Raw genomic sequence first — 21,629 nt, 5'->3', positions numbered from 1 at the left:
TTCTTCTCTCTCCAATGAAATCAGACGCGCTTTTTGTTAAAGGGGAATCAATTCGACTTGCTTCTCTCTCCTTCCATCTCTTTCTCTCCGCCGCCTGCCCCTTGTCCGCCGTGTGTGTCGTCGGTGTCTCCCGTCAAAAGGAAGACTCGAGACCAAGGCCACTGCGTCTCACTTCGACTTTTCCGAGAATAGGGAAAAAAAAGAGAGTTCTCCTCCGTCCTCCCACGGGGAATAACGTTTCAGGCCGAATCCGATCTTCTTTGTTCCTTGCCTTTTGTCATCGCTCTCGTCTCTTTGGGCTCGATCTGATCTCTTTTGCGAGAGAGAAGTAGAGGAAGGGGAGGAGGAGGAGATGGTGAAGGAGACGGACTACTACGACGTCCTGGGCATCAGCCCTACGGCTACGGAGGCAGAGATCAAGAAGGCCTACTACGTCAAGGTAATTTCTTTTTTCCATATGCGATTGAATTAGGGCTTTTCAGTCTTCCGATTCTGGTGTTGCTTCTCATCGGTACTGTTTCCGTGAATTTTTTTTTTTTTTTTTTTTGTGGGTTATCTATAGATCCAGAAGAGAGATAAGTGTGGCTGTTTCTTCTCTCTCATCTTCCTCTTGTTGCTATAAAAAATTGTTTTTTTTTGGTTTGCGTTCCTTTGTCCCTATCTGTTGGCTAGGTCTAGCAGTTGGGCAACATTGTTGGCATTCCGATTCTCTTCAATTGGGGCAGTACGGGCGCTTTTGATATCGGAGGGCGTGCCCTTCGTCGGTTCCTTTCTCTTTCGCTCAATTCTTACATTTAATGGCGGTCGGATGCTCCACGATCGGGGTTTAGATTTGCACTTAAGAAAATAGTGAAAACTGCATTGGAACAAGGATGTTTGTCGATTTCTTTGCATGCAATGAGTATCCATTTTATCTTCCCTAACTGAGTCGAGGCAGAAAGTCATCGCGAGGGTTGTGATCGGCGAGCCAGATCTGATGATGATAGGCTTTGGAGCCAGATCTCCTTTAAATTCCACTTTGTACCTTCCACTCTCTGTCCTGGTTATTTGGGAACTAGACAGGGACATCGATAAAAACCCATCCGCTTCCATTAAATTTAAAGAATTTCATGGAAATCATGCAAGTTACATGCGATCGTGGCTCTGCTATGATGATGGGACTGATATCTAGTGTCCTCAAATTTTTCCCGGAGATTTAGAGCGACTACCTCGGCTGTGGCCACTTAGACTGTGATCTTTTCAAAATATGTGCTTAATTTGAAGTCCATTCGATTGTGTAAGAATTCCTAGTTATTGTGATGGTGGCCACGTCAGCATTTTTAATTGCTTGATTTTTGTCAGTCTGTTCTGAACTTTCAAAAATCTTGTGCATGAAGTTGCTTTGTAGTGCTGCAGGTCCTCGGGATGGAAGTCAGAGCCATATGCTATTAGCTTCACTCGCAAACTTTTTAAAAAATTCAGTTACCATTTATCGAAAAAAAAATCAGTTACCAGATGTGATTAATTTTTAATCTGTATCTTCATTTTTCCTCTTGACCTTAATTAGGAGACTCGCTCAACATTTGATGGACGTAATGATTGGAAGTAAATCAGTAGAGGGGGCATTACAATAATTTGAATTTGGCTGAAATAATAAAAAGACAGCAATAATGTATTATCTATGCTTGTGAGGTGTGTTTGCTTGCGTGTATTTGATTGAAATGCATAGATAGGCTAAATGCATGGATAGGCTGATAATCTGGTATCCGTGTTGTATGGTCTGGTATTTAATGGAAAAGACTCCAATTTGGACATGTGGCTATCAAGATATGTACTAAAGACTCCAACATATTGGCTGAAAGCGAAAATTTTAAGGATCCACCGGATCAATATTCCCTGTTGTAGAGAATCTTCCCTTTTTCATTTTTTACATACATCTTTCTGAAAATTTCTTGCATGCTAAACACTGTACTGGTAAGTTCAATCTACCTTATACTCCATGATCACAGTTTTGATGAGGGCATGCCATTGATATGAATAACATTTTTTTTTATTTAATTTCAATATGAGAAAGGCTCCTGTAACTAAAGATTGATGACCTTTTCTACTGCTGCTCTTTATAATTTAAATTCTTTTTTTCTTCCTTTTGAAGTCAAATTTGTTTAGCATAATCTTTATTCCTAGCAAGCCATTATCTTCTTCAAATCATTTTTCAATTGGTAGTAGCTACCACTGACATGCAAATTTAAATGGAAAACAAGAAATTGCTAATATTGACTTCTCTTTATATGTAATATTAAAGGCTTGGAGTGTAGCGCCATGCCAAATTCCAAGACCTTTCACGTGTAGCTTTTTATCATATATTCTACTAATATAGGAATTATCTTGGATTTACAGTTCTTCAAGGAGAAGGTGAATTCCATGAAATATTATTTTTTACAAAAATAAATTTTAAGGACATAAAGCAGATATACCTGACCCTACATGCAGAAGACTTAAGTCCTTCCCTATGCATGGCATGTGCCAAGTACAAGTTAAATGGGAAGTGCAAATGGCATGGTGGAATCATTCCTAGATGCTATGCTATTGTAGCCATGAGAAGGGGGCAAAGGGTTATTTTTGATAGGCCAAGCTCTTAACGGAAGCTCTCAAAAGAATCTATGGAGCAAAGATAAAAGAAAGCAGTAAGAGTAAAATGCATTGATCAACCCTTCCACTAATTAAAGGGTGCACTCCTCTAACAACCCAGCAGGCATCTAGATGGCTGCCTCTAACAGCCTTGTCGTTTGCAGTTTTTTGTTTGTATAGTGCTCATTTACTTTTCCTGTTGTATGTATTTAGAATGCTTTTGTTCTTGCAGCTGAATAAATTATTCAAGCTAGACGTTACTAACTTTGTATTATATGCTTTCTTTGCTACTTGTAGGCTAGGCAGGTCCATCCAGATAAAAATCCAAATGATCCCCTTGCAGCACAAAATTTTCAGGCAAGTCCTATATTTTTCTTAGTCTAATATTTATATGATATTTCACTTCAGCTTCTGGAATGGTCAGGCTATGTTTGCTGGTGTTCAGCAATATTCATTCACTCGTCCGTTAAGCTATTGTTAGTTAGTTGAGGGTTGAGACAGTGGGGAAAGTTCTTGTTCATTGACTTTGCTCCTCTTAGCCATATATGCTTTTTTGAAGAATTCCTTCAGACTCTCTTTGGTTGCCAATATAATTGAAGAAACGAAAAGCAAATCAGCAGAAGAAAGTAAAAGAAAAGAATATGGAGAATTTTCTTGGTTAGTTAAACTAAGAAAATTGTAGAGTTTGGTTGTGATACGATTATCTTTAACCACTTGGCTATTTGTTAGTTTCTTTCAAAATCTCTAGCTTTTGTAGGAAAAACTTTTACATCTGGCCGACAAAATTTTGATTCTTTATTATCTATTTGTTTTTCTCTCTGAAATTTCTTTAGCATATGAAACAATGGGCAATAGATTCTTCTCTAACTTCCCATTCTTTCACGTACTCCACAGCCAAGTAAAGCTGGGCCTGTTTGGATGACACCTATTCATTTTATATCCCTCACATTGGTAGGAAGTAGAAATCTGTGCAGGGGGAAAGGGGAGAACAAGCAAATCAAAGGAGACCACTAGATTCCACAATCCTGGAAATCTTGGGATTCTGCAACCTACCTTTTAAAAAGATGATAATATCCTTAATGTATTGGCATTACTTGATTTAAAACTTCCCCCTTTTTTTTGCCTCGTGCAGTCTCGTCTTTCCATCCCTTCCAACTCATCAATAGGGATCCCTTCCAACTCATCAATAGGGAAGCATCCAACAGACCCCTTATAAAAATTACCTGACGATCATTGTATATCATGCTTGAGCAATATAATGGAGTAGCTGTTTGGCTCACTTGGTGTTTCTCTGACTGATGATTGCAGTTATCTGTTCCTTACCTATAGTCGTTGCTTGATATATTCTTAGAATTCTTTTCCATTCACCTGCAGACATTTTATAGGTAATTAGGATAATATTTTAAATTCCCAGCAAGCGACATTGTCTCTTTTATGCTACAATTATATTTATAGGAAGAATTTTTTAAAAAAATGGAAATTCAACCTATGGTTAACTTCTGAAAGAAGCGAAAAGGTTCTAGAAAAAAAGAAAGAATGGGAAAACATCAGTCATGTTTCCTCAAAAGGAAACATCAAGTAGATAGAAGAAGAAGATTTAATGTAAACATCATAGATCTTGGTTAGAGGACGAGCATTGGTTTAACTTAAGGTTGCTCCACTGTGACCTGGGTGTTATTGGTTCAAAACACAAATCAACCTCTTGTGTGTTAAAAGCTTAGTAATTGTCTTTAAATTTTGTAATGGATTTGCTTGATGCTGCTGTACTATATTTGCCTATTGGGAACTTTTAGTTTTAACCATCAGTTTTTCATTTAACGTATTCGCTACTCACTCTTAGTGCTATTGTGATTCAGGTTTTAGGGGAGGCTTACCAGGTGCTTAGTGATCCAGCACAGCGCCAAGCTTATGACACTTATGGAAAATCAGGCATTTCAACGTATGCTCTCTGTTTAAGCATGTACCCTTTAAGAAAAGGGGAAAAACTGAATATTTGGGGAAATGAAATGCTCTTTTTTTAGTTTATATGCAGTTCCAAAGGAAAAAGGGTTCACCACTTTCAATCTTTCATCTTTTTGTTATGTTTAAATAATCATTGGGAATACTATGTGCTAATATTTCGTTTTTTGCTGACATTGTAGGGAAAAAATTATCGATCCTGCTGCAATCTTTGCTATGCTATTTGGTAGTGAGCTTTTTGAGGATTACATTGGTCAACTTGCCATGGCATCAATGGCTTCACTTGATATGTTCACTGAAGGGGAACAGGTTGATGCCAAAATGTTACAAGAGAAGATGAGGGTATTGTTTTCAACTAGTGATCTCCTGTTGCATAATCCTTCAGTTAGTCTATAATTTTTTATTTTTTGTTTTTGTTTCTCGCTTTCACCAATGGGCTTCTAGAAGATATGGCAAACAGATGGAGGTGGAATCCTTCCATGAAATATTGTGCCATATGTATTAGGAGCCTCCTGGATTTTTCTGGTGATAATACCCCATAGGTGTAGGTCATTTATTTTGTTGGCTAGTGTGAAGATTTGTGGAATAAGATAGTTATGACCAACCATAATAAGTGATAATGTAATAAAGCAGGCAAAGAAGTTCAGATATGGAAATAATGGATATGGAAATATGGAAATTCAGATATGTGATAAGGGAGGTAGACCATTATAGGATTTATTGGGGACAAGGCTTGATATTTAACTTGGGGTTTGCATATATATGTATGTATATTTTACATGAAATAACTCGGGGTTTTTACATGCAACTCTTAATGAATATCGAGTTACATATATTAGCACTCCAGCATTTCTGTGTTTACATCTGTCTAGTCATGGTTCAAACCTGATTGCATGCTTTGGGTTCATTTATGCAAGTTTAAGATGTTATACTGACATTTTTTTTTTGGTCCATTTTTTTATGTCTTAATTTACTTTTCTACTTATTAATTTTTAAAGTTCATACAATTTTTCTCTTTTAATTAGTTGTTTGATGGTCAAAATAAGATTCTACCATTCAGTATTATATTTATCTTATAAAATTTGCTAATGATATTTTGCTTCCCCAACTACAGGTTGTTCAAAAAGAAAGAGAGGACAAACTTGCACAGATACTGAAAGACCGGCTTAACCTTTACGTTCAAGGACACAAAGATGAATTTATTAGTCATGCTGAGGCTGAGGCGGTGAGACTTTCTAATGCAGGTAATAATGTATATTGTTGGTTTCTCTGTTTTCTCTTTGAAAAAATCTCAAAATTCAATTTATCATTAACTATAAAGAATGTGGGAACAGAATCATTGAATTTTTCCAGAAACATCTTAGATTATTATGACACTTTGCTGCTCATTTGCTACGTATCCTGATTATAGTAGGCAAGAGGCCTTGCATCATTTAAAGCTACTATATGATAGCACCAATTTCATGTCTACCTAGAGCTGTTGTGACTTTGGAGCCATTAGATTTTTTACTAAACCCATCTTATCTGTTTGTAATTACTTTCCTTCTGAAGGACCACAATTCATGTCTCCCTCCTTTTCCAGAATTGACTCCATGTGATCCAACTCAAGTCATTTAAGTGCATCTAATCCCCAACCATGACGTTCTTTAAATAGACTTCCATGCAACTTTTTCATTGTCCTTTTCTCACCATCTATTATTCTTAGCAGGACTCCTCATTTCATGAATTCTTTTTCATGTTCCTTTGGCCTTTCATCTCTTACATATCAAAAATCATGTGTTTTAGAGACCCCTAGGTAGTCAAAAAAATGGGATAGTTTAAATAATGCAAAACTTTTTTTTTATTTTTTGACTATTTGATATAGGTTAGGAATCTCCAAATTATACAATTTTTGGTGTGTAAGCAGTTTAGAGGTAATAGATTGCCTCTCTCTCTCTCTCTCTATATATATATATATATATTATATATATATGTATATGTATATTTATAGTGAACTTTTAAAATCCTTTTTTATTTTTTTTAATGTAACTTCCTGACATGAGCATAAACAAACATGCAAGTCTTAATGTATTCCTAAAAATTACAGATAATTATTAATTTTGATATTATAAAATCCTTATCTTTTTTCTAGCATGTAGCTATAAATGCATTTCATCCTTCTATTTTCAGGGACATAAGCCATGAGCACAAACACATGCCTGGATCCCATTTTTATTATATTATGTTCTGAGAAATTTCTTAAAATTTAGATTGATTAGGAAAGTAAATGAGCATAGCCGTTAAAATCAGGGAACTAGATTGGAAAAAGATGCCTTATACACTGACTTCTGAGAACACTAAATGCTTCCCCTTTCCATTGGCACATATGGCCCAGCACACAATGGCGCTACATGTCAGTTAGAGGTTGTTGTCTCAGGAGTCTCCAGAGGTGGATATAAAGTATAACTCAATGAAACATGCACGAATTGCATTACCTGTATGGCACATCACCTGGTCAACTAGATGCAATTTGCCTGGATTGCTCAGCAGCTTCTCATGGTCTTATGACACCATCTAGTTTCCCTTCTAGATATTTGTTCATGACAAAGGACTATATGCCAGACCTCTATTATTTGACCATCTCTATATGTGTCAATGGTTAAAAATATAGGCATCTTTATGGTGCACACTTGAATTTTTTCCCCATATTGTGTGCCTACCTTCTCTAGATTTGCATTTGAAATGTTGGTTCCATATAATTTCTTTCTGGTGATTTCTTTCTAATTAATTCCATCTAATGATTGCTACAGCTTATGGAGCGGATATGTTAAGTACTATTGGTTACATCTATGCAAGACAGGCAGCAAAAGAGCTTGGAAAAAAAGCTATATATTTAGGTGTGCCATTTGTTGCTGAATGGTTCAGAAACAAAGGCCACTTTATCAAGTCCCAAGTAACAGCTGTGACAGGTGAACAACTAAATTGGCTCATCGAAAATGCACATTTTACTTAATTCTCGGCCTTTATGATTCTTCTTCTGTCTGCTTTCATTTAGCAAGCGCTTGGTATTTGTGCATTCATGTGTTCAGAGCATGTATTTATGCTCTTCAGAGTCCTGATTGAACATATAATATATGACAGATTTTGAAAGTAGTGGTTGATTTTTGGATTTGCAGGTGCCATTGCTCTAATGCAGCTGCAAGAGGACCTGAGGAAGCAACTAAGTGCTGAGGGCAATTTTACAGAGGAAGAACTTGAGGACTATATGCAGACTCACAAAAAGTTAATGGTGGATTCCTTGTGGAAGCTAAATGTTGCTGATATTGAAGCTACCCTATCCCGAGTCTGTCAGATGGTCTGCCTTCTCCTTCCTTTTTAAGATCTTGTCTTTTTTCACCTTAACCTTTTGGGTTGAATTTATGGTGATAAACTTATTTCAGGTTCTCCAAGACAACAGTGTCAAGAGAGAGGAACTCCGAGCTCGAGCCAAAGGGTTGAAAACTCTTGGAAAAATATTTCAGGTATCTTTCATGATTCCATACCATGAATTACTTAGTTACTTATTTCCTATATATAATTAATTATGTATGCATTCTATTGTATAGAGGGTTAAGTCTGTCAGTGCAAGTGAGAGCGAAGCATCACTGAGAAGTGGAGTACCAAACCAGTTAAATGGAAATGACCAGTCCAACGGTGGTAGTTCTGATGCATCACCAAAAGCTCCCATCGAGCAGCTACCTTATGCAACTCCGCCTGCTCCGCAGGTATGCATATGTAGCCATTCTCATCCATTATCATTTCAATATGTGCGAAAGAACTGGTCCCGCTCGAGATGCTTGGTTGTTGATTGGAAATCTTTATAATTTAGTTGGCCTCCGTTTTCTATATCTACAGTTTGGGCCATCATTGAGTGGGAGCCTTGGTTCTCTGCATTTTTTTAATCTTCCCATGCTCAAGAAAAAAATTAGTGAGTAGATGATTGAAAAAAATTCTCTTTATTTGCCAGAGCCCATATGTGGAGGCCCCGCAGTTTGCTGGTGCTCGGTACACCTATAACTTCCCAATGCCTACTGCACCTCCTGGTGCGCATAGGCATCCTTGATCAGCAGGCAGTAGTGGAGAAGCCGGCCAGCCATATGATCGTCTTGTATTTTATCATTTCTGGTATCAGAAAAGCTCATTCATTGGGTGCTTTGCTTGTGTTAGTAGTTTGGTAGTTGGATTGCCCTTGCTCCTATATTGTTGTCATCAATGTGCATTATTTATACAAAGGGAGCTGGCCGTGGGTCCGTTCAGCGTGCAACCCCCCCTTCTGTGCTTTTTATATGGGTGGGTTTTGTTCTACATCCCATGTCATACTAGGCCAGCAACACCGAGACTTGCATTGTACATCAGAGGTTTCTTTGTGTGGCTTCCCCCTTTTTTTTATAATGCTATAGAAGGAAGAGGTCATTGTATGTATATAGTTGGATCGTTCCTGGTTCATGATTTAGCATCTCTTGTTACTTTGTGCAAGAAATGTTGCATGATTGCATAAATCTTGCTTGTTTTAGAAGCTTTACCAAACTAAGCCATGTTTCTGGTACTTTTTTCTTTATTTTTTCCCTTGGTGCAGGATCATTTGGCAAAATGATGATGGCTTGCCAGGATACAGCATTTTGCCACTGGTTCTTCAGAAATGTTTGTTTGGCTTTGTATTGCTGTCAGTTGTTTTTCAGGAAGTGCAGATCTGTTAGCAGGAAGTGCAGATATATTTGGCACTAAGCGTATCGCCTTATGCTGCATTGCGGTGGATTAGTGCTTGTACATACTATAGCTCATCATGTCTGATTCTGGTGAATGGTTGTGGAGCAACCAGTGATTGGTAGATGGTAGGTGCAATATATGTGATATAATGGGAATTAGAGTTTGGTAGATGAGTATGATATGATCGAAGTGCTTGATCATGGCTTCATCAGATGGGCTTGTTTGGTGAATTCAGGTAAAGTTGTGAATTTAGGGGCTTAAAATAAGGCCTATTCGTTTGGAGGCAGCATTGTCATGGATTTCAGATGAATGTTTAGAACCGAATGCTTCCAATGAATGGGCATCATGGGCAAAGCGGACAAGCTTATGATGAGAAATGAATCAGATGCACAAGTTTTGGCTTAGGTTTTAAGTCGTCGGGAAGATTAGAGCGATCGATCAAGATGTTGACCATTGGGATCTGATGCTGGAGTCAACCGAACAGGGTTTACTCATTAAGAAGGAAATATTAGAACATAAATGATGCAAAGATGAAAGCATGCGTGCTCCACAGCAAGTGGCCTTGAAATTAATTACAAATAAACAGAATTCTTCAACGCCTCCATCCCACATGGGACGCGTGTGGCTGATTCAAGAGTGATTAGTTGATGGAATGCACAGAAAAGCTATAAAATTATGCAGTTTCTTTTGTTTCTTTTGCTTTTTTCTTACCCCCTGTGATTTGGAAGGTCTTTCCCCATAGCCACCCCACAGGGTTGTGAGCAAATATTCCATTGCATGCAATTTGGCAATTACAAAGAAAAAATAAAGCTGCAGCTGTGAAGCATGAAGGGATGAACCAAATCCAGCTCCTTAAATCAGGACCTCCATGTATGTGGAATGCAGGGTTCTACTAAGGTTTCTATAATGGCATTATAGTGGCATAATGGTCATGCTGACTGTTTTGGCAGTAATTTCTTCTCAAGGGTAGTATTCAAGCTTCCTTAGCATTTAAAAAACTTCTATTTTAATGATATTACAACGAAAAATAAAAGCAACAGCACTATTCATTTCATAAAAAAACATTATTTCTTTTTTCTAGCCCGCTAGTTTTCCAATATATATATATAATTATAATGACTGTGTGAATTATCCAACATGGAAATTTTGGTAACAATGGGAGATATGCAGACTCCATCGTGTCCGGATGTATGTGCAAGCGTGCACACGTGTTTCGTGACCAGGAAATCTTTTCAATAAAAAACAATTTGCAAAACAACAAAGTAACGTCAATTAGGCTGTTCATTTATTATAATTTAACTTGAAGTATAAGCTGACGGACTTTACAAAAAAACCATAAAGGAACAATTAGTGTCGGTGTTTGAGAAGGACGGTGGCATGACAACCCTGCCGACACTCGATAATTGATTTCCACCGCTCATCTTGGTGTAGAGATAGCAGATCCGCCATTCTCAACGAACAAGAGAGACGATGGTAGGTTGTGAGTTGTGACATCCCCTCCACTTGAGAACGAGAGAGTGCCAACCAATGTAAAAACCTTCTCTAATTAATCATAATAATAATAGTAGTAGAAGAAAAGGTGAGTTGATGATGATATTTTATATCAAATAAAGACCTTAAAAGTGCACAACATTTAGATCATGGGCAACTTTTTTTTTTTCTTTTCTCTGATGAAGTGAAGATATATATTTCTAAGACCATTTAAAACTTAGATAATAATAAAAAAAATTCTTGTATATTATCAGTTTTCAATAACTTGATGAAATATGTTATTACAATTCTCAAACTGGTCTGCAGTTGCAGTACTAGAAGGGAAAAAAAAAGAATGAAATACAATTCCTTATTCTTGTGATTAAGAAAAAGAAAAGGACCCGGAAAAGGATGGTGGGTCAGAGGTTGCTGTCTCCAACCTGTCCTCACCATTTAAAAATCTAAACCCTCCCAAGCTTGCATGTGTCGAGGACCACACAGTATTAGGACTCCAGTGAATTTTTGGGGAATACATATAAGAAATAGTGAGTCATGTTAAAAAAAAAAAGAGTGGGAAAGAATCTCAACCTTGGAATTGCCTTCTAATCTGCACAAAAAAAAAAAAAAAAAAAAGCCACTACGGATGATGCAACAAAGACACCTCACAGCGAGCAACAAAGCTGATGTGTCACGTTTCCAGGGTGTCTCGTGTCACCTTGTGGCTTTTTTCTTGAGCAAGCGTTTCTCTTCGAGAAAACTCTTGCCACCTAACAACGACGGCAGCTGCCAAAAGCCCCACCCTCGCCACCGACTCCATCCGAAGGTATTCTCCCTCTATTTCACCTCCACCCACCCCGCTCTCTCTCCTCGCGTCCACGACTCCTCCTCTCTCCGTAGTTTGGCTTCCTTTTGATAGATCTACGCTGCCTTCTTCTTTTCTCTCTTTATTTTTCTCTCAGGCATTGCGTCGAACGAGTAGAAGAGGGTCGTCGGCAGGGATGGGGAGGTTGTCGGCGGTGGTGGTGGCGATGGTGGTTCTGCTGGTGGTGGTGAGCGTGGGGGAGGGGAAGAAAAAGTCGAAGGAGAAGGTGTGCAATAAGGGGTGGGAGTGCAGTGGGAGTAAATACTGCTGCAACGAGACGATCACCGACTACTTCCAGGTGTATCAGTTCGAGAATCTATTCAGCAAGAGGAATGCGCCCGTCGCCCATGCGGTCGGGTTCTGGGATTACCACTCCTTCATCACGGCGGCCTCCGTGTACGAGCCCCTCGGCTTCGGAACCACCGGCGGCAAGCAGATGGGGATGAAGGAGGTCGCCGCCTTCCTCGGCCATGTCGGCAGCAAGACCTCATGTAAGATTTCTCTTCCGATGAATGCAATGCACCTATTCTATTGCTTCTATTCTTGGTGGTAAATTGTTAATTTGGAGGCTGATGGCTTGGGATCGATGGATCTGATAGTTTTCCCTTTCCAATTTTGGGAAACCTAATTTCTCTTTTCTTACAGAGGGAAGGGGGAATAGATTGGAGCGAACTTTGGGGAGGGGTGTCGATTAAAATAGATCTAGATATGCATCCTTAGATTTATGGAAAGGTTTTAATAAATGATTATTGTTGAGGATTGCTGTCTTGTTTAAAAGGCAAGGATTATTTGGGGGAGATGGAAATACATGCAGCTGGAATTGCCAAGAGAATGAAGAGAAATTCAAGAACTGGACTTGCATTTCTTTGCATTTTTTGGAGCCAACATGCGCATTCGCAGAGTCTTGATAGATTGGATCTGCATTGCAATTCTGCGCCAGATCCGCATCGTATATGTGTGTTTATTAGGTGGCTTCCTTCTTCATATTGATTAAAACAGGTGTTCATCTTTGTCAAGTATTCATGATGGATATTGGAGTCTGAATAAAAAAGAGTCTGATGCAGACCAAAGGTGTTATTGCTGTTAGGTTATTGAATTTGATGCAGGGTTCTTATGATTGTATATTCTTCCATGTGATGAAGAAATTTGACAAGATCTAGCGATGATTGCTTCGAGAAAATACTCTTGAGACATCATGCCAACATTAGAATTATCGGTGCCTCTTGGAGTCCTGAGGCCATAGCATATCCTAAATATGATGCAACTTTTCTCATCTTTATAACCAAATTTGTTCGCGAGATGTTACCCGTTGGTTTAATGAACTTCTTAGGAAAATTTCTATCAAACCCTACATAACTGAACTTATTCCATGATGTATGCAGGCTGAAGAAATTTTTGATGGTCACCGCCATCGGTGGCGCAATTACGATTTGTCTTCTGATTCCTGATTTGCCTTTTGCAGGTGGGTATGGTGTTGCCACCGGCGGCCCCCTTGCATGGGGACTTTGCTATAACCATGAAATGAGCCCAAGCCAGTCCTATTGTGCAGATGACTACAAGTACCCTTGCACCCCGGGTGCTGAGTACTATGGTCGCGGTGCTCTTCCTGTGTACTGGTATGCAAATATCATCTTTCCATCTTTCATGAGCTCTAATAATAAGTTTAACGGAACCTCGCCTTATACTTTGCTGGATGACTTTCAGGAACTACAATTATGGACTTGTTGGGGAGGCACTCAAGATCGCTCTGTTGGATCATCCAGAATACCTAGAGCAGAATGCTACCCTGGCTTTCCAAGCTGCCATGTGGAGGTGGATGACCCCGATGAAGAAGAAGCAGCCTTCGGCCCATGATGTGTTTGTGGGCAACTGGAAGCCATCGAAGAATGATACCTTGGAGAAGAGGCTACCTGGCTTCGGGATGACCATGAACATTCTGTATGGGGATCTTGTCTGCGGTCAGGGCTTCGTTGATTCCATGAACACCATCATATCCCACTACCAATATTACCTGGACCTGATGGGGGTCGGGCGCGAGTCCTCTGGAGAAAATCTTGACTGTGCTGAACAGAAGGCTCTCAACCCATCTGGCAAATCTGCTTCTTCTTAATCTGCGAAGGATGAAGTTGGCCATCTTCATCGGATCCTCATAGAGGATGTCACAAATAAATGGACGTCGTCCTACTGCTCCATTATAAGATGTGTTAGTGTGAAAGGCGTGGTTCGGATTGTATTTGAAGGATGGAATTGTTCTCTGTATAAGGTAAACTACTGTTTATACTACTCTGTTTTGTAGATGGTGCCTATGAGGCGTTTGTTACTCATGTTATACTGTGTTTGTGTTTGTATCTGGAAACAAACTTTTGGTGAATATTCTGTTTTTCTTATTATTCTTTCATGGATGGCAATGCCGAATTGCATTTCAGGGGAGATGCAATGGGAACGCATTTTAGTTTAATTATGTACATCATGAAGTGGCTTTTCCCTCAAACCACTTGTTTCTGAGACAACAAACAAGCCAAGCTCTTCATGAATAGCTCGAGTGCTGCGAAATGACAGACTTTGTTCTTCGAGAGGGAGCTGGGATTTTAGTATATTGATTTCCCAGCCCCTGTTTGACCTCTTGAAGGTTGATGTAAGCTCTGTTGCTTTTTCTCGCTCTAGTAATGATGCTGCTCGAGCATTGCCTTTGTCATCGTTTGAGCTTGTTAAAGTCAAAATGCCAACCTCAAGCCTCATCGCAAGCTAATGACTCAAAAACAGTATGGGCTCTCTGAACAAAAGTAGCAGCGGTATTGCATGACGGTATGCTGTTCCAGCTCATTCAGTAATTGCTCGATCAAGCTTGAATACTCAAAAACATTTATAGCCATTCTCGCTCGACATTTGCAATCGTTTTTGGGTTGAGCTTGGGTAAAGTCTGAATGTATTTTCGCACAATGAGACAAGACTGGCAGGTCCAAAGTGTAGCTTTTCTCGCCTGATTTGTATCTTCATTTGCTTTCTGCTTTCTGATTAGTTTCTTCAACATTTCTGCGCATTCTCTGGCTCCAGTTGGAATTGCTTCGGAACCAAGCTAGCTTATAACCAAAAATGTATTCTCTGGCACACTTGCAATAAAATCAGACTATAACAACTACCTTGAAGCCTAATCCGATGGCCATTTTATCTTGCACTGCCTCACTTGTTCTTGCGGCGGGATTCAAAGACCCTCCTCTCTCGTGTCGCATGCAAAGAGAGAGATGGCCGACGGCCGACCCTCTCCTTCTCATTTGAGTCCCGGACTTCCAAAAATCCAAAACGGATCCAATATTACCAGCCAAATTGGTTACTTAGCTGAGTGGTTGTACTAACCACCGCCACCTCTTCCAATCGATTCGACTGCTTCAGTGGAGACCAGCCGGAGGGTCCCCAACATCACCATCACCGACATCCCTTTTTAACGCCTTCTCGTTTTTTCCCCCTCTCGACTAAATAGAGAAAGTTAACGGCACTAAATGAAACAAAAGCAAAGCATTCCTCTGTCCAAATTTCAAACCCACCCATCATCCTCGCCCGGGCTTCACTCCTCACCAACCGAGACGGAGACCGACGACGAGGACGCCGGACGGAATGACCGGCGGCGAAGGCGGCACCAGAGCCCGATGTCGAGCAACTCCCAGACGCCCACCACCTCCTCCGGCTCCACCATCAACCTCAGCCGCGAGTACACCCTCGCGATGCAAACCAACTCCTACAGCGAAATCTGGGCGAAAATCCACCCGGGCGACGGGCCGGAAACCGTGGAGTCATCGCCGGCCCGATGGGTCGCGCGGGTCCTACAGCCGGACCGCGCGGCCATCCAGGAGGCCCTCGGCGCCGCCACGCCCACCCACCTTGCTCGCCTCGTCTCCCACTACTTCGACAGCAGCGAGAGCACCTCCGCCCTCTGCTTCTCTCTCCACCGCGCCGTCGATCGCGCCCGCAGAATCTACGCCCCCATCACCACCCTCCTCGATCTTCTCCCTTCCACCTCCACCTCCCCCTCTTCCCCTGGCTCCTTCCTCACCCCGGTACAGTGCGACCTGGCCTTCGACACCTTCCTCGAATTTGACCGCCCCGACAACCCCTTCCCCGCCCCCTCCGCCGGCTTCCAGGGCATGCGCCGATGCTTCCCCGAGCTCCGGCAGCAGCTCGAGTCCCGCCTCCGCAAGGCCCGCCGCCGCCACCGCCTGCTGCGCCACGGCACCCGCGGCGCGGCCGCCTGCCTGATCGGCGCTGCCACGGGGGCCGCCGTGGCCGGGCTGGCGCTTGCCACCCATGCGCTGGCGGCGATGGCGGCGGCGGCGGCTGCCGTGTGCCTGCCGACGGGTGACCTGCTCGCGGGCCGGAGGCGGCAGGCGAGGGAGCACATGGCGCAGCTGGACGCGGCGGCGAGGGGGACCTATGTGCTCGACAAAGATTTGGATACGATCGAGAGGCTGGTGGCGCGGCTCCACGAGACGGTGGAGAGCGACAAGAAGCTGGTGCGTCTGGTGCTGGAGAGGGGGCGGGGTCAGCGCCACCCCATCGAGGGGGTGGTGCGGCAGCTCCGCATAAACCACCCGAGCTTTCTCTACCAGCTCCGGGACCTCGACGAGCACATCTGCCTCTTCTTCCTCGCCGTCAACCGCGCACGGTCCCTGCTCCTCCAGCAGATTCACCGGCAGCACTCTACCAGCGTAGCTTCTGACTCATGATTGCGACCTCTCAGCGGCATTCACCAATTCTTCAGTGACATTTTATTGATGGGTTACTCTCCATTTTTCAGGTAAAGTAAGGTTATTTTTGATGCTGGGCTGCTCGATATAGTGCTCCATTAGGTGCTCATTATATGTTAACAGTTGATGTAACTCTCTCTAGAGGCACAAGCTCATATTTGCGTAAGATCTTTTCTTATTTAGCCAGATTGGAAAGGGATGCCACAGTTGCTGAAAAGAATAGAAAAAAAAATTTCTTTTTTACCTTCTCCTTCATCTTCAGTTGTGTGCTTGTGTTCTCAATCATACTGTAAATCTTTCTAAATCGAGCTTGCAAGCAGCCAAGTATATAATAGGATGAGTTGCTGAACTGAGGATTTAACCATTGCAACTTTGGCCATATCGGAAGTATTTGATATAATACTTATCTAGATCTAAGACATATGCATATCAGTCTCTGCATTTTATCCAATTATCTGGTGCTGCAGAACAAGACTATTTGGGTGCTTAAATCATATATCATTTTCTTGATGATTTGCCAATGATATATTTTTTGATCTCTGCTTCAAAGGAAACCAATACTATAAAGCTGCATCAAAGATTAAATATGGTAAGCAAAAAACAAAAAACAAAAAGAAAAAGGATGCCCTGTTGATCTTTTCAAGCCAAACATCTGCAAAGATTGGACTTTAGTCCTTACAAGATAGAATTATTGGTGGCATTCACTACTTGTGCAAGGGATGTCGTCTTTCTTGCCAAATACATCCTTGGTATCGGTCAATATTGCTGGTTGTAAAAGATCTCATCGAAAGTCATTACCTAATGATACAGAAGAAGCATATCAATAATCAGATTATCGTAACTGTTAGAATGGTCGACAGGGAAGCAAGAAGGGAAGAAGATAGAGTAGTAATTTATAAGTGGGGAACAGCGTATACTCGGTTACAAGTAGGGCAAGTTGCACTTCTTTCCATCCACTGAAGGATACACTGCATGTGGTAGTGGTGTCTACAATTGAGAATTAACTTTGGGTTTTCTATATCATATTCTGCCATGGAAAAACATATAAAGGAAATGCATGAATAGTATAATCTTCTCATTAAAAGGAAAGTGAGATCATAACATAGTGTTAATTTAAACCTATGGTCCACCCTCTCCCCAGCTGTTAATATCAAGCTGTTTCTAAGCTATTACACGAGAATATATGAAGGGCTCGTTTGGTTCGCAGGAAAAAGGGGGGGAAAGTGTGGTCAACGGGAAAGTAATGAAATGCCTCTTGTTTGGTTGGAGTTTTCAAAGGAGAGAGATGGGAAAGTTGTATTCCCATGGGAATATGATTCCCACATTTCATGGGAAAGTCTTTCCCATGAGAAACATGGGAAAGTTACTTTCCCATGAGGTGGGAATCACTCCTTTTTTATTTTTTTCCAAAAAGACCCTTCAGCATTAAAGAAGCATTAAAGAGGCATTAAAGACCTAATTTTTATTAAGGGCATAATAGGAATTATACATAACTTTCCTAGAAAAGTGGATGGTCAACCAAACATAAGCACTTTGGAAATTTGTCATTTTCCCATGGTTAACCAAACATGCCAAAAGTACTTTCCTAGGTATCCTCTTCCTAGGAATCTGATTCCCAGGAATCATATTCCTAGGAGGGAAAATACTTCCCGCGAACCAAACGAGCCCAAAGAATCACTCATGATCCAACTTCACAATCAATATATTGGCTATATATTAACCTGGCTACGCTGACCTATGCTACCAAGTCCCAGCTACACAAAGCAGGAGTTTTGACTTGTCATCATCAAGAACCACTCTACATGCTGTGGCACTCCGAGTCCTCTTACTCTATAGATGTCATCTAGAAATCTTCGTGACCTTATTTTATAGTGCAAGAGTTTCTAATTCATTTGAGGGTGTTTGTTGGATTTATGATATGTTTATCCATTGGGAGCAAAGTCATTTACTTAATAACAAAATAAATGGCCTGAAGTTCTAGTCTCTTCTACGGGCAATGGTAAAATGAACATGCTTTGGCAAGCTTTGGATTGCAAAACTCACAATCTGTCAACACAAGGGTAGGTCACTTCTTGCTTCATCAATGTCAGATGTACAGGTCAGTAGTATTATTGGCTTAATTGTATCGCAACAAATATGGCAAGTTGATATTATCCGTAAAGAGAAACAAAGCATAGGAAGGATTAGGGAACATAAAACTTCATACAAAGGCTACGCTTAACTATGCTCAGAATTGCATGCCCCTGTTATGGTTAACTTTATAGCATTGGTTAGGCATGTTTCAGAAGCATAATATTGTGCCTGCATTTCACTGACAATGGTACAACTCCGTAATATTGTACAAATCTACTTAGTCAGGGATGAGGAACACCTAGATGTGTGGATCATTAACCATATAAATTCCAAAAGATCATGCTTGCAGTTAAGTGGATATAATTGAAAGACAGTTAAGATTCTACTGTACAAACATTGCATGCAAGATTGAAGTTTCAGTTGAAATGACACCTGAAACTCAGTTTTGGTCAGTTTCAGTAGTTCAACCGAATTTATCTGAAATCATTTCTTGAGCCATTTCTTCAGTTCTTTAAGCACATAGACTAAATAGTGTTAATTTTGATCATTCTATTTTATTTTTTTCATAAGAGAGGGAATATTTGTTCATTGATGAAAGATTTAATCTCTGAGAAATATTCTCTTGAGATTAAATATTGTTTTTTGTAACTTTTCTAGAAAAAAGGGAAATTGAAGCATCTGGGAGTTTGGTTTGATTAAGGAGAAAGGAGGTCACCCTATATATAAGAGTTTTTAAGTTAAAGGGAGAAAAAGGCAAAAGGTTGGCAGAAAGATGGGAAAAGGAATTATAAAGTAGATCAAGCATCCTAAATACTGGATTCTCAAGAATTAAACAACTGCCACATATTAGCTTAGAGCTGATGCGTTCTTGGGTGGTCCGCATCTACTTGTAATTTTGTTTTCATACTTCACAGATTATTAGTTGTATGTTCATATTTGTCACTTTGCATGGTGGTGATCATTATATCTGGTTCATATGCATATGCAAATTTATGCTAGTGTATTTTACAGAAATTTAGAGGTGGAGTTCCTTTTTCCTTTGTTTTGCAGTTAATGAAGCTATAGATCCACCAAGTATTTGAAACTTATATTGCTAATGTACCTTCCAAACAGATAGGACATTCTTTATCATCTAAATCACCAGATAAAGGCTGTGCATCAGTTCTCCTAGTCTCCTTTTGTGGTGTAGTGTCACCCTTGTGGGTTGAAGAAACCATTTTCTCATTCTTGCTTTCTGTGTGCAGTGGTTCAGTCCTTTGAGTTGCATTCCCACTGATTGTTATTTCAGAAAAACTTTCTGCTGCCATTACATTGGCCTCATCAGACCTCATCAACTGTTGCTGATATGGTTGTTCGTTATTTGTTTTATCTGTAAAACAATTTGTGCTATGATTTTAGGTGATCGGAAATGCCTTTATCATCAATTATCAAATTTTTCTAGCAAACCTACAAACCTTGATTTGATGACGAAATCTGATTCCCTGATCTTTGAATAGGCTATACACGAATCCAGATAAAGCAAGAAAGTAAGTTAGTTATGATCAGCAAGCAGTCATCAAGCTATTCAAATTGGAGAAGTATTGAATACTTGGATAACGTAAGCTCATTTATCGTGCTACACAAAAACAAGGGTAACTATATACTGTCATAACAACGGTCAAGATTTCCACCAATCAGAATATGTTCAGTATCAAATCAAATACCTGTATGTTTAATCCTAACAGGAAGGCAAGACTGAGCTATTCATCTAACAAACCATGTGAAATTTTTTCGTATATTGCAGTATTAATTTTCCACAATGTGATATTCTTAAAAGGAGAATCTTTTACAGTCTCCTCCACAGAAAAAAGTTACATTGCTCCCATAAACATTTGTGGAGGTTGTAGAGTTCTCATGCAACCCACCTGTAGTCCTATCATTATGGATTATATCTTCCTTTGTGCAATCTAAAAAAACTAAAGACATGTCAAAATGATACTAATAATGATTTTTACTACTTGTGAAATCACAGATTGCGACTATTAATACACGTTGAACGATGGTTCATAATATGTCTTTCAGGCATGACCAGGATGGCATGCATATATTGAGAATCAGTCCTAATCTTCTTTTTTTTCTTTTTCCTTAAGGAAAGGAAAAAGGATTAGGTCATCAATGATCAGTGAAGAGAACTTATGGTAAGATTGGCCTAATGGATCAAGTATGATCCACCACAAATCTGAAATCACTGCAGACATAATTAAAATTATTATTGCTTTGTTCAATGATTTTGTCTGGAAAATCTGCCAAAATATTTGTTTGATTGGTATCTGTAACAAGCAGAAGGAAGGTGGAGAGTCCTTCTTCCAAGATCCTCTGTTTTCAATCAGACAAACAAAATCACTGCCCATATAAGAGAGAAGAAGATAGCAGACGAACATATTCTCTTCAAGCAACCGAACATGAATAAAATCTCTCTTCTTCTTTATACTTTTTTCATATAAAATCTATCTAAATATAAGCTTTGGAAAACAATCACGACAAAGATTATACGAACAGAGCAAAGACAAGAAGGAAGATGGTGGGGTCCAACCGGTTCGGAAGCGCCTGCTGCACTTCTCTGCTCTCCTCCATGGTTGTTCTTGGCACGCGGGCGAGAGCTTGATGAACCCATGTTTCGTAATATCAATCCACAATGGATGCACTCTTATATATCGCTCTCTTTAAATAGCTTCTTACCTTTTGCTCCTCTCCTTTTCTAATTCTAAACGAACTGTTCTTATCGGATAATCCGGAAATTTAAGCAGACTAGGATTCCTTTAGCTTTTCTGTTTTTGACTTGTTTCTCAAAAAAATTATAGTATATAAGGTGCGTTTGTCTACGCATCACTATGGAAAGTATCTTGGATACGAGAATATAGTTTTATATACGGGATAAATCATTCGTATTCGGCAATATCAGATAATATATGTAATAGCCAGGTTTTTTAAGGCTAATGGGCCGGCCCGAGAGGCCAAGGCCTATTAAGATCAAGCAAGCCCTGGGAGTACTAAAGCGATCCAAAGACCAGCCAAAAACTATGGGAATCATCTACTTAAGGTCTTCTCCTTCTTTGATTTTCACCACCAGAATTGCCAAAAATCATCGTCGATTTCGAGAATTCTTTTCGAGGTTCTTTCTCCGATTTCTGCTGAGAAGAGCCATCGGAACACCT

The 21,629-nt window shown here is 40.2% G+C and overlaps 4 protein-coding genes across 4 annotated transcripts; 3 read left to right on the top strand and 1 right to left on the bottom strand.

Moving 5' to 3' along the window:
• On the top strand, positions 1–9,142 carry LOC103711922 (chaperone protein dnaJ 10-like). Its single transcript, XM_008798241.4, has 10 exons — positions 1–439; positions 2,905–2,964; positions 4,464–4,546; positions 4,749–4,908; positions 5,681–5,810; positions 7,356–7,514; positions 7,722–7,900; positions 7,986–8,066; positions 8,151–8,309; positions 8,552–9,142. Exons 1-10 carry the CDS (start codon positions 353–355, stop codon positions 8,645–8,647), a joined length of 1,194 nt encoding a protein of 397 aa, XP_008796463.2. The 5' UTR covers positions 1–352; the 3' UTR covers positions 8,648–9,142.
• A 2,247-nt stretch (positions 9,143–11,389) lies between these two features.
• LOC103711921 (chitinase-like protein 1) lies at positions 11,390–14,013 on the top strand. Its single transcript, XM_008798240.4, has 4 exons — positions 11,390–11,584; positions 11,721–12,114; positions 13,086–13,239; positions 13,328–14,013. The coding sequence occupies exons 1-4, from the start codon at positions 11,405–11,407 to the stop codon at positions 13,731–13,733; spliced, it is 1,134 nt and encodes a 377-aa protein (XP_008796462.2). The 5' UTR covers positions 11,390–11,404; the 3' UTR covers positions 13,734–14,013.
• A 354-nt stretch (positions 14,014–14,367) lies between these two features.
• Positions 14,368–16,732, top strand: LOC103711956 (UPF0496 protein At3g19330-like). The gene has a single exon (XM_039131386.1). The coding sequence runs from the start codon at positions 15,121–15,123 to the stop codon at positions 16,339–16,341; it is 1,221 nt and encodes a 406-aa protein (XP_038987314.1). The 5' UTR covers positions 14,368–15,120; the 3' UTR covers positions 16,342–16,732.
• Positions 16,733–16,845: 113 nt separating this feature from the next.
• On the bottom strand, positions 16,846–21,300 carry LOC113463038 (E3 ubiquitin-protein ligase AIRP1-like). The gene is made up of 5 exons (XM_026806523.2): positions 21,008–21,300; positions 19,890–19,932; positions 19,538–19,804; positions 17,280–17,389; positions 16,846–17,160 (listed from the first exon to the last, which is right to left on the bottom strand). Exons 1-5 carry the CDS (start codon positions 21,086–21,088, stop codon positions 17,119–17,121), a joined length of 543 nt encoding a protein of 180 aa, XP_026662324.2. The 5' UTR covers positions 21,089–21,300; the 3' UTR covers positions 16,846–17,118.
• Between the last annotated feature and the right edge of the window lie 329 nt (positions 21,301–21,629).

Source organism: Phoenix dactylifera, chromosome 11 (assembly GCF_009389715.1).
Source record: "Phoenix dactylifera cultivar Barhee BC4 chromosome 11, palm_55x_up_171113_PBpolish2nd_filt_p, whole genome shotgun sequence".
NCBI lineage: Eukaryota > Viridiplantae > Streptophyta > Magnoliopsida > Arecales > Arecaceae > Phoenix > Phoenix dactylifera.
Note: the sequence above shows the minus strand (reverse complement) of the source record. Positions and strands in the feature narration are given on the sequence as shown.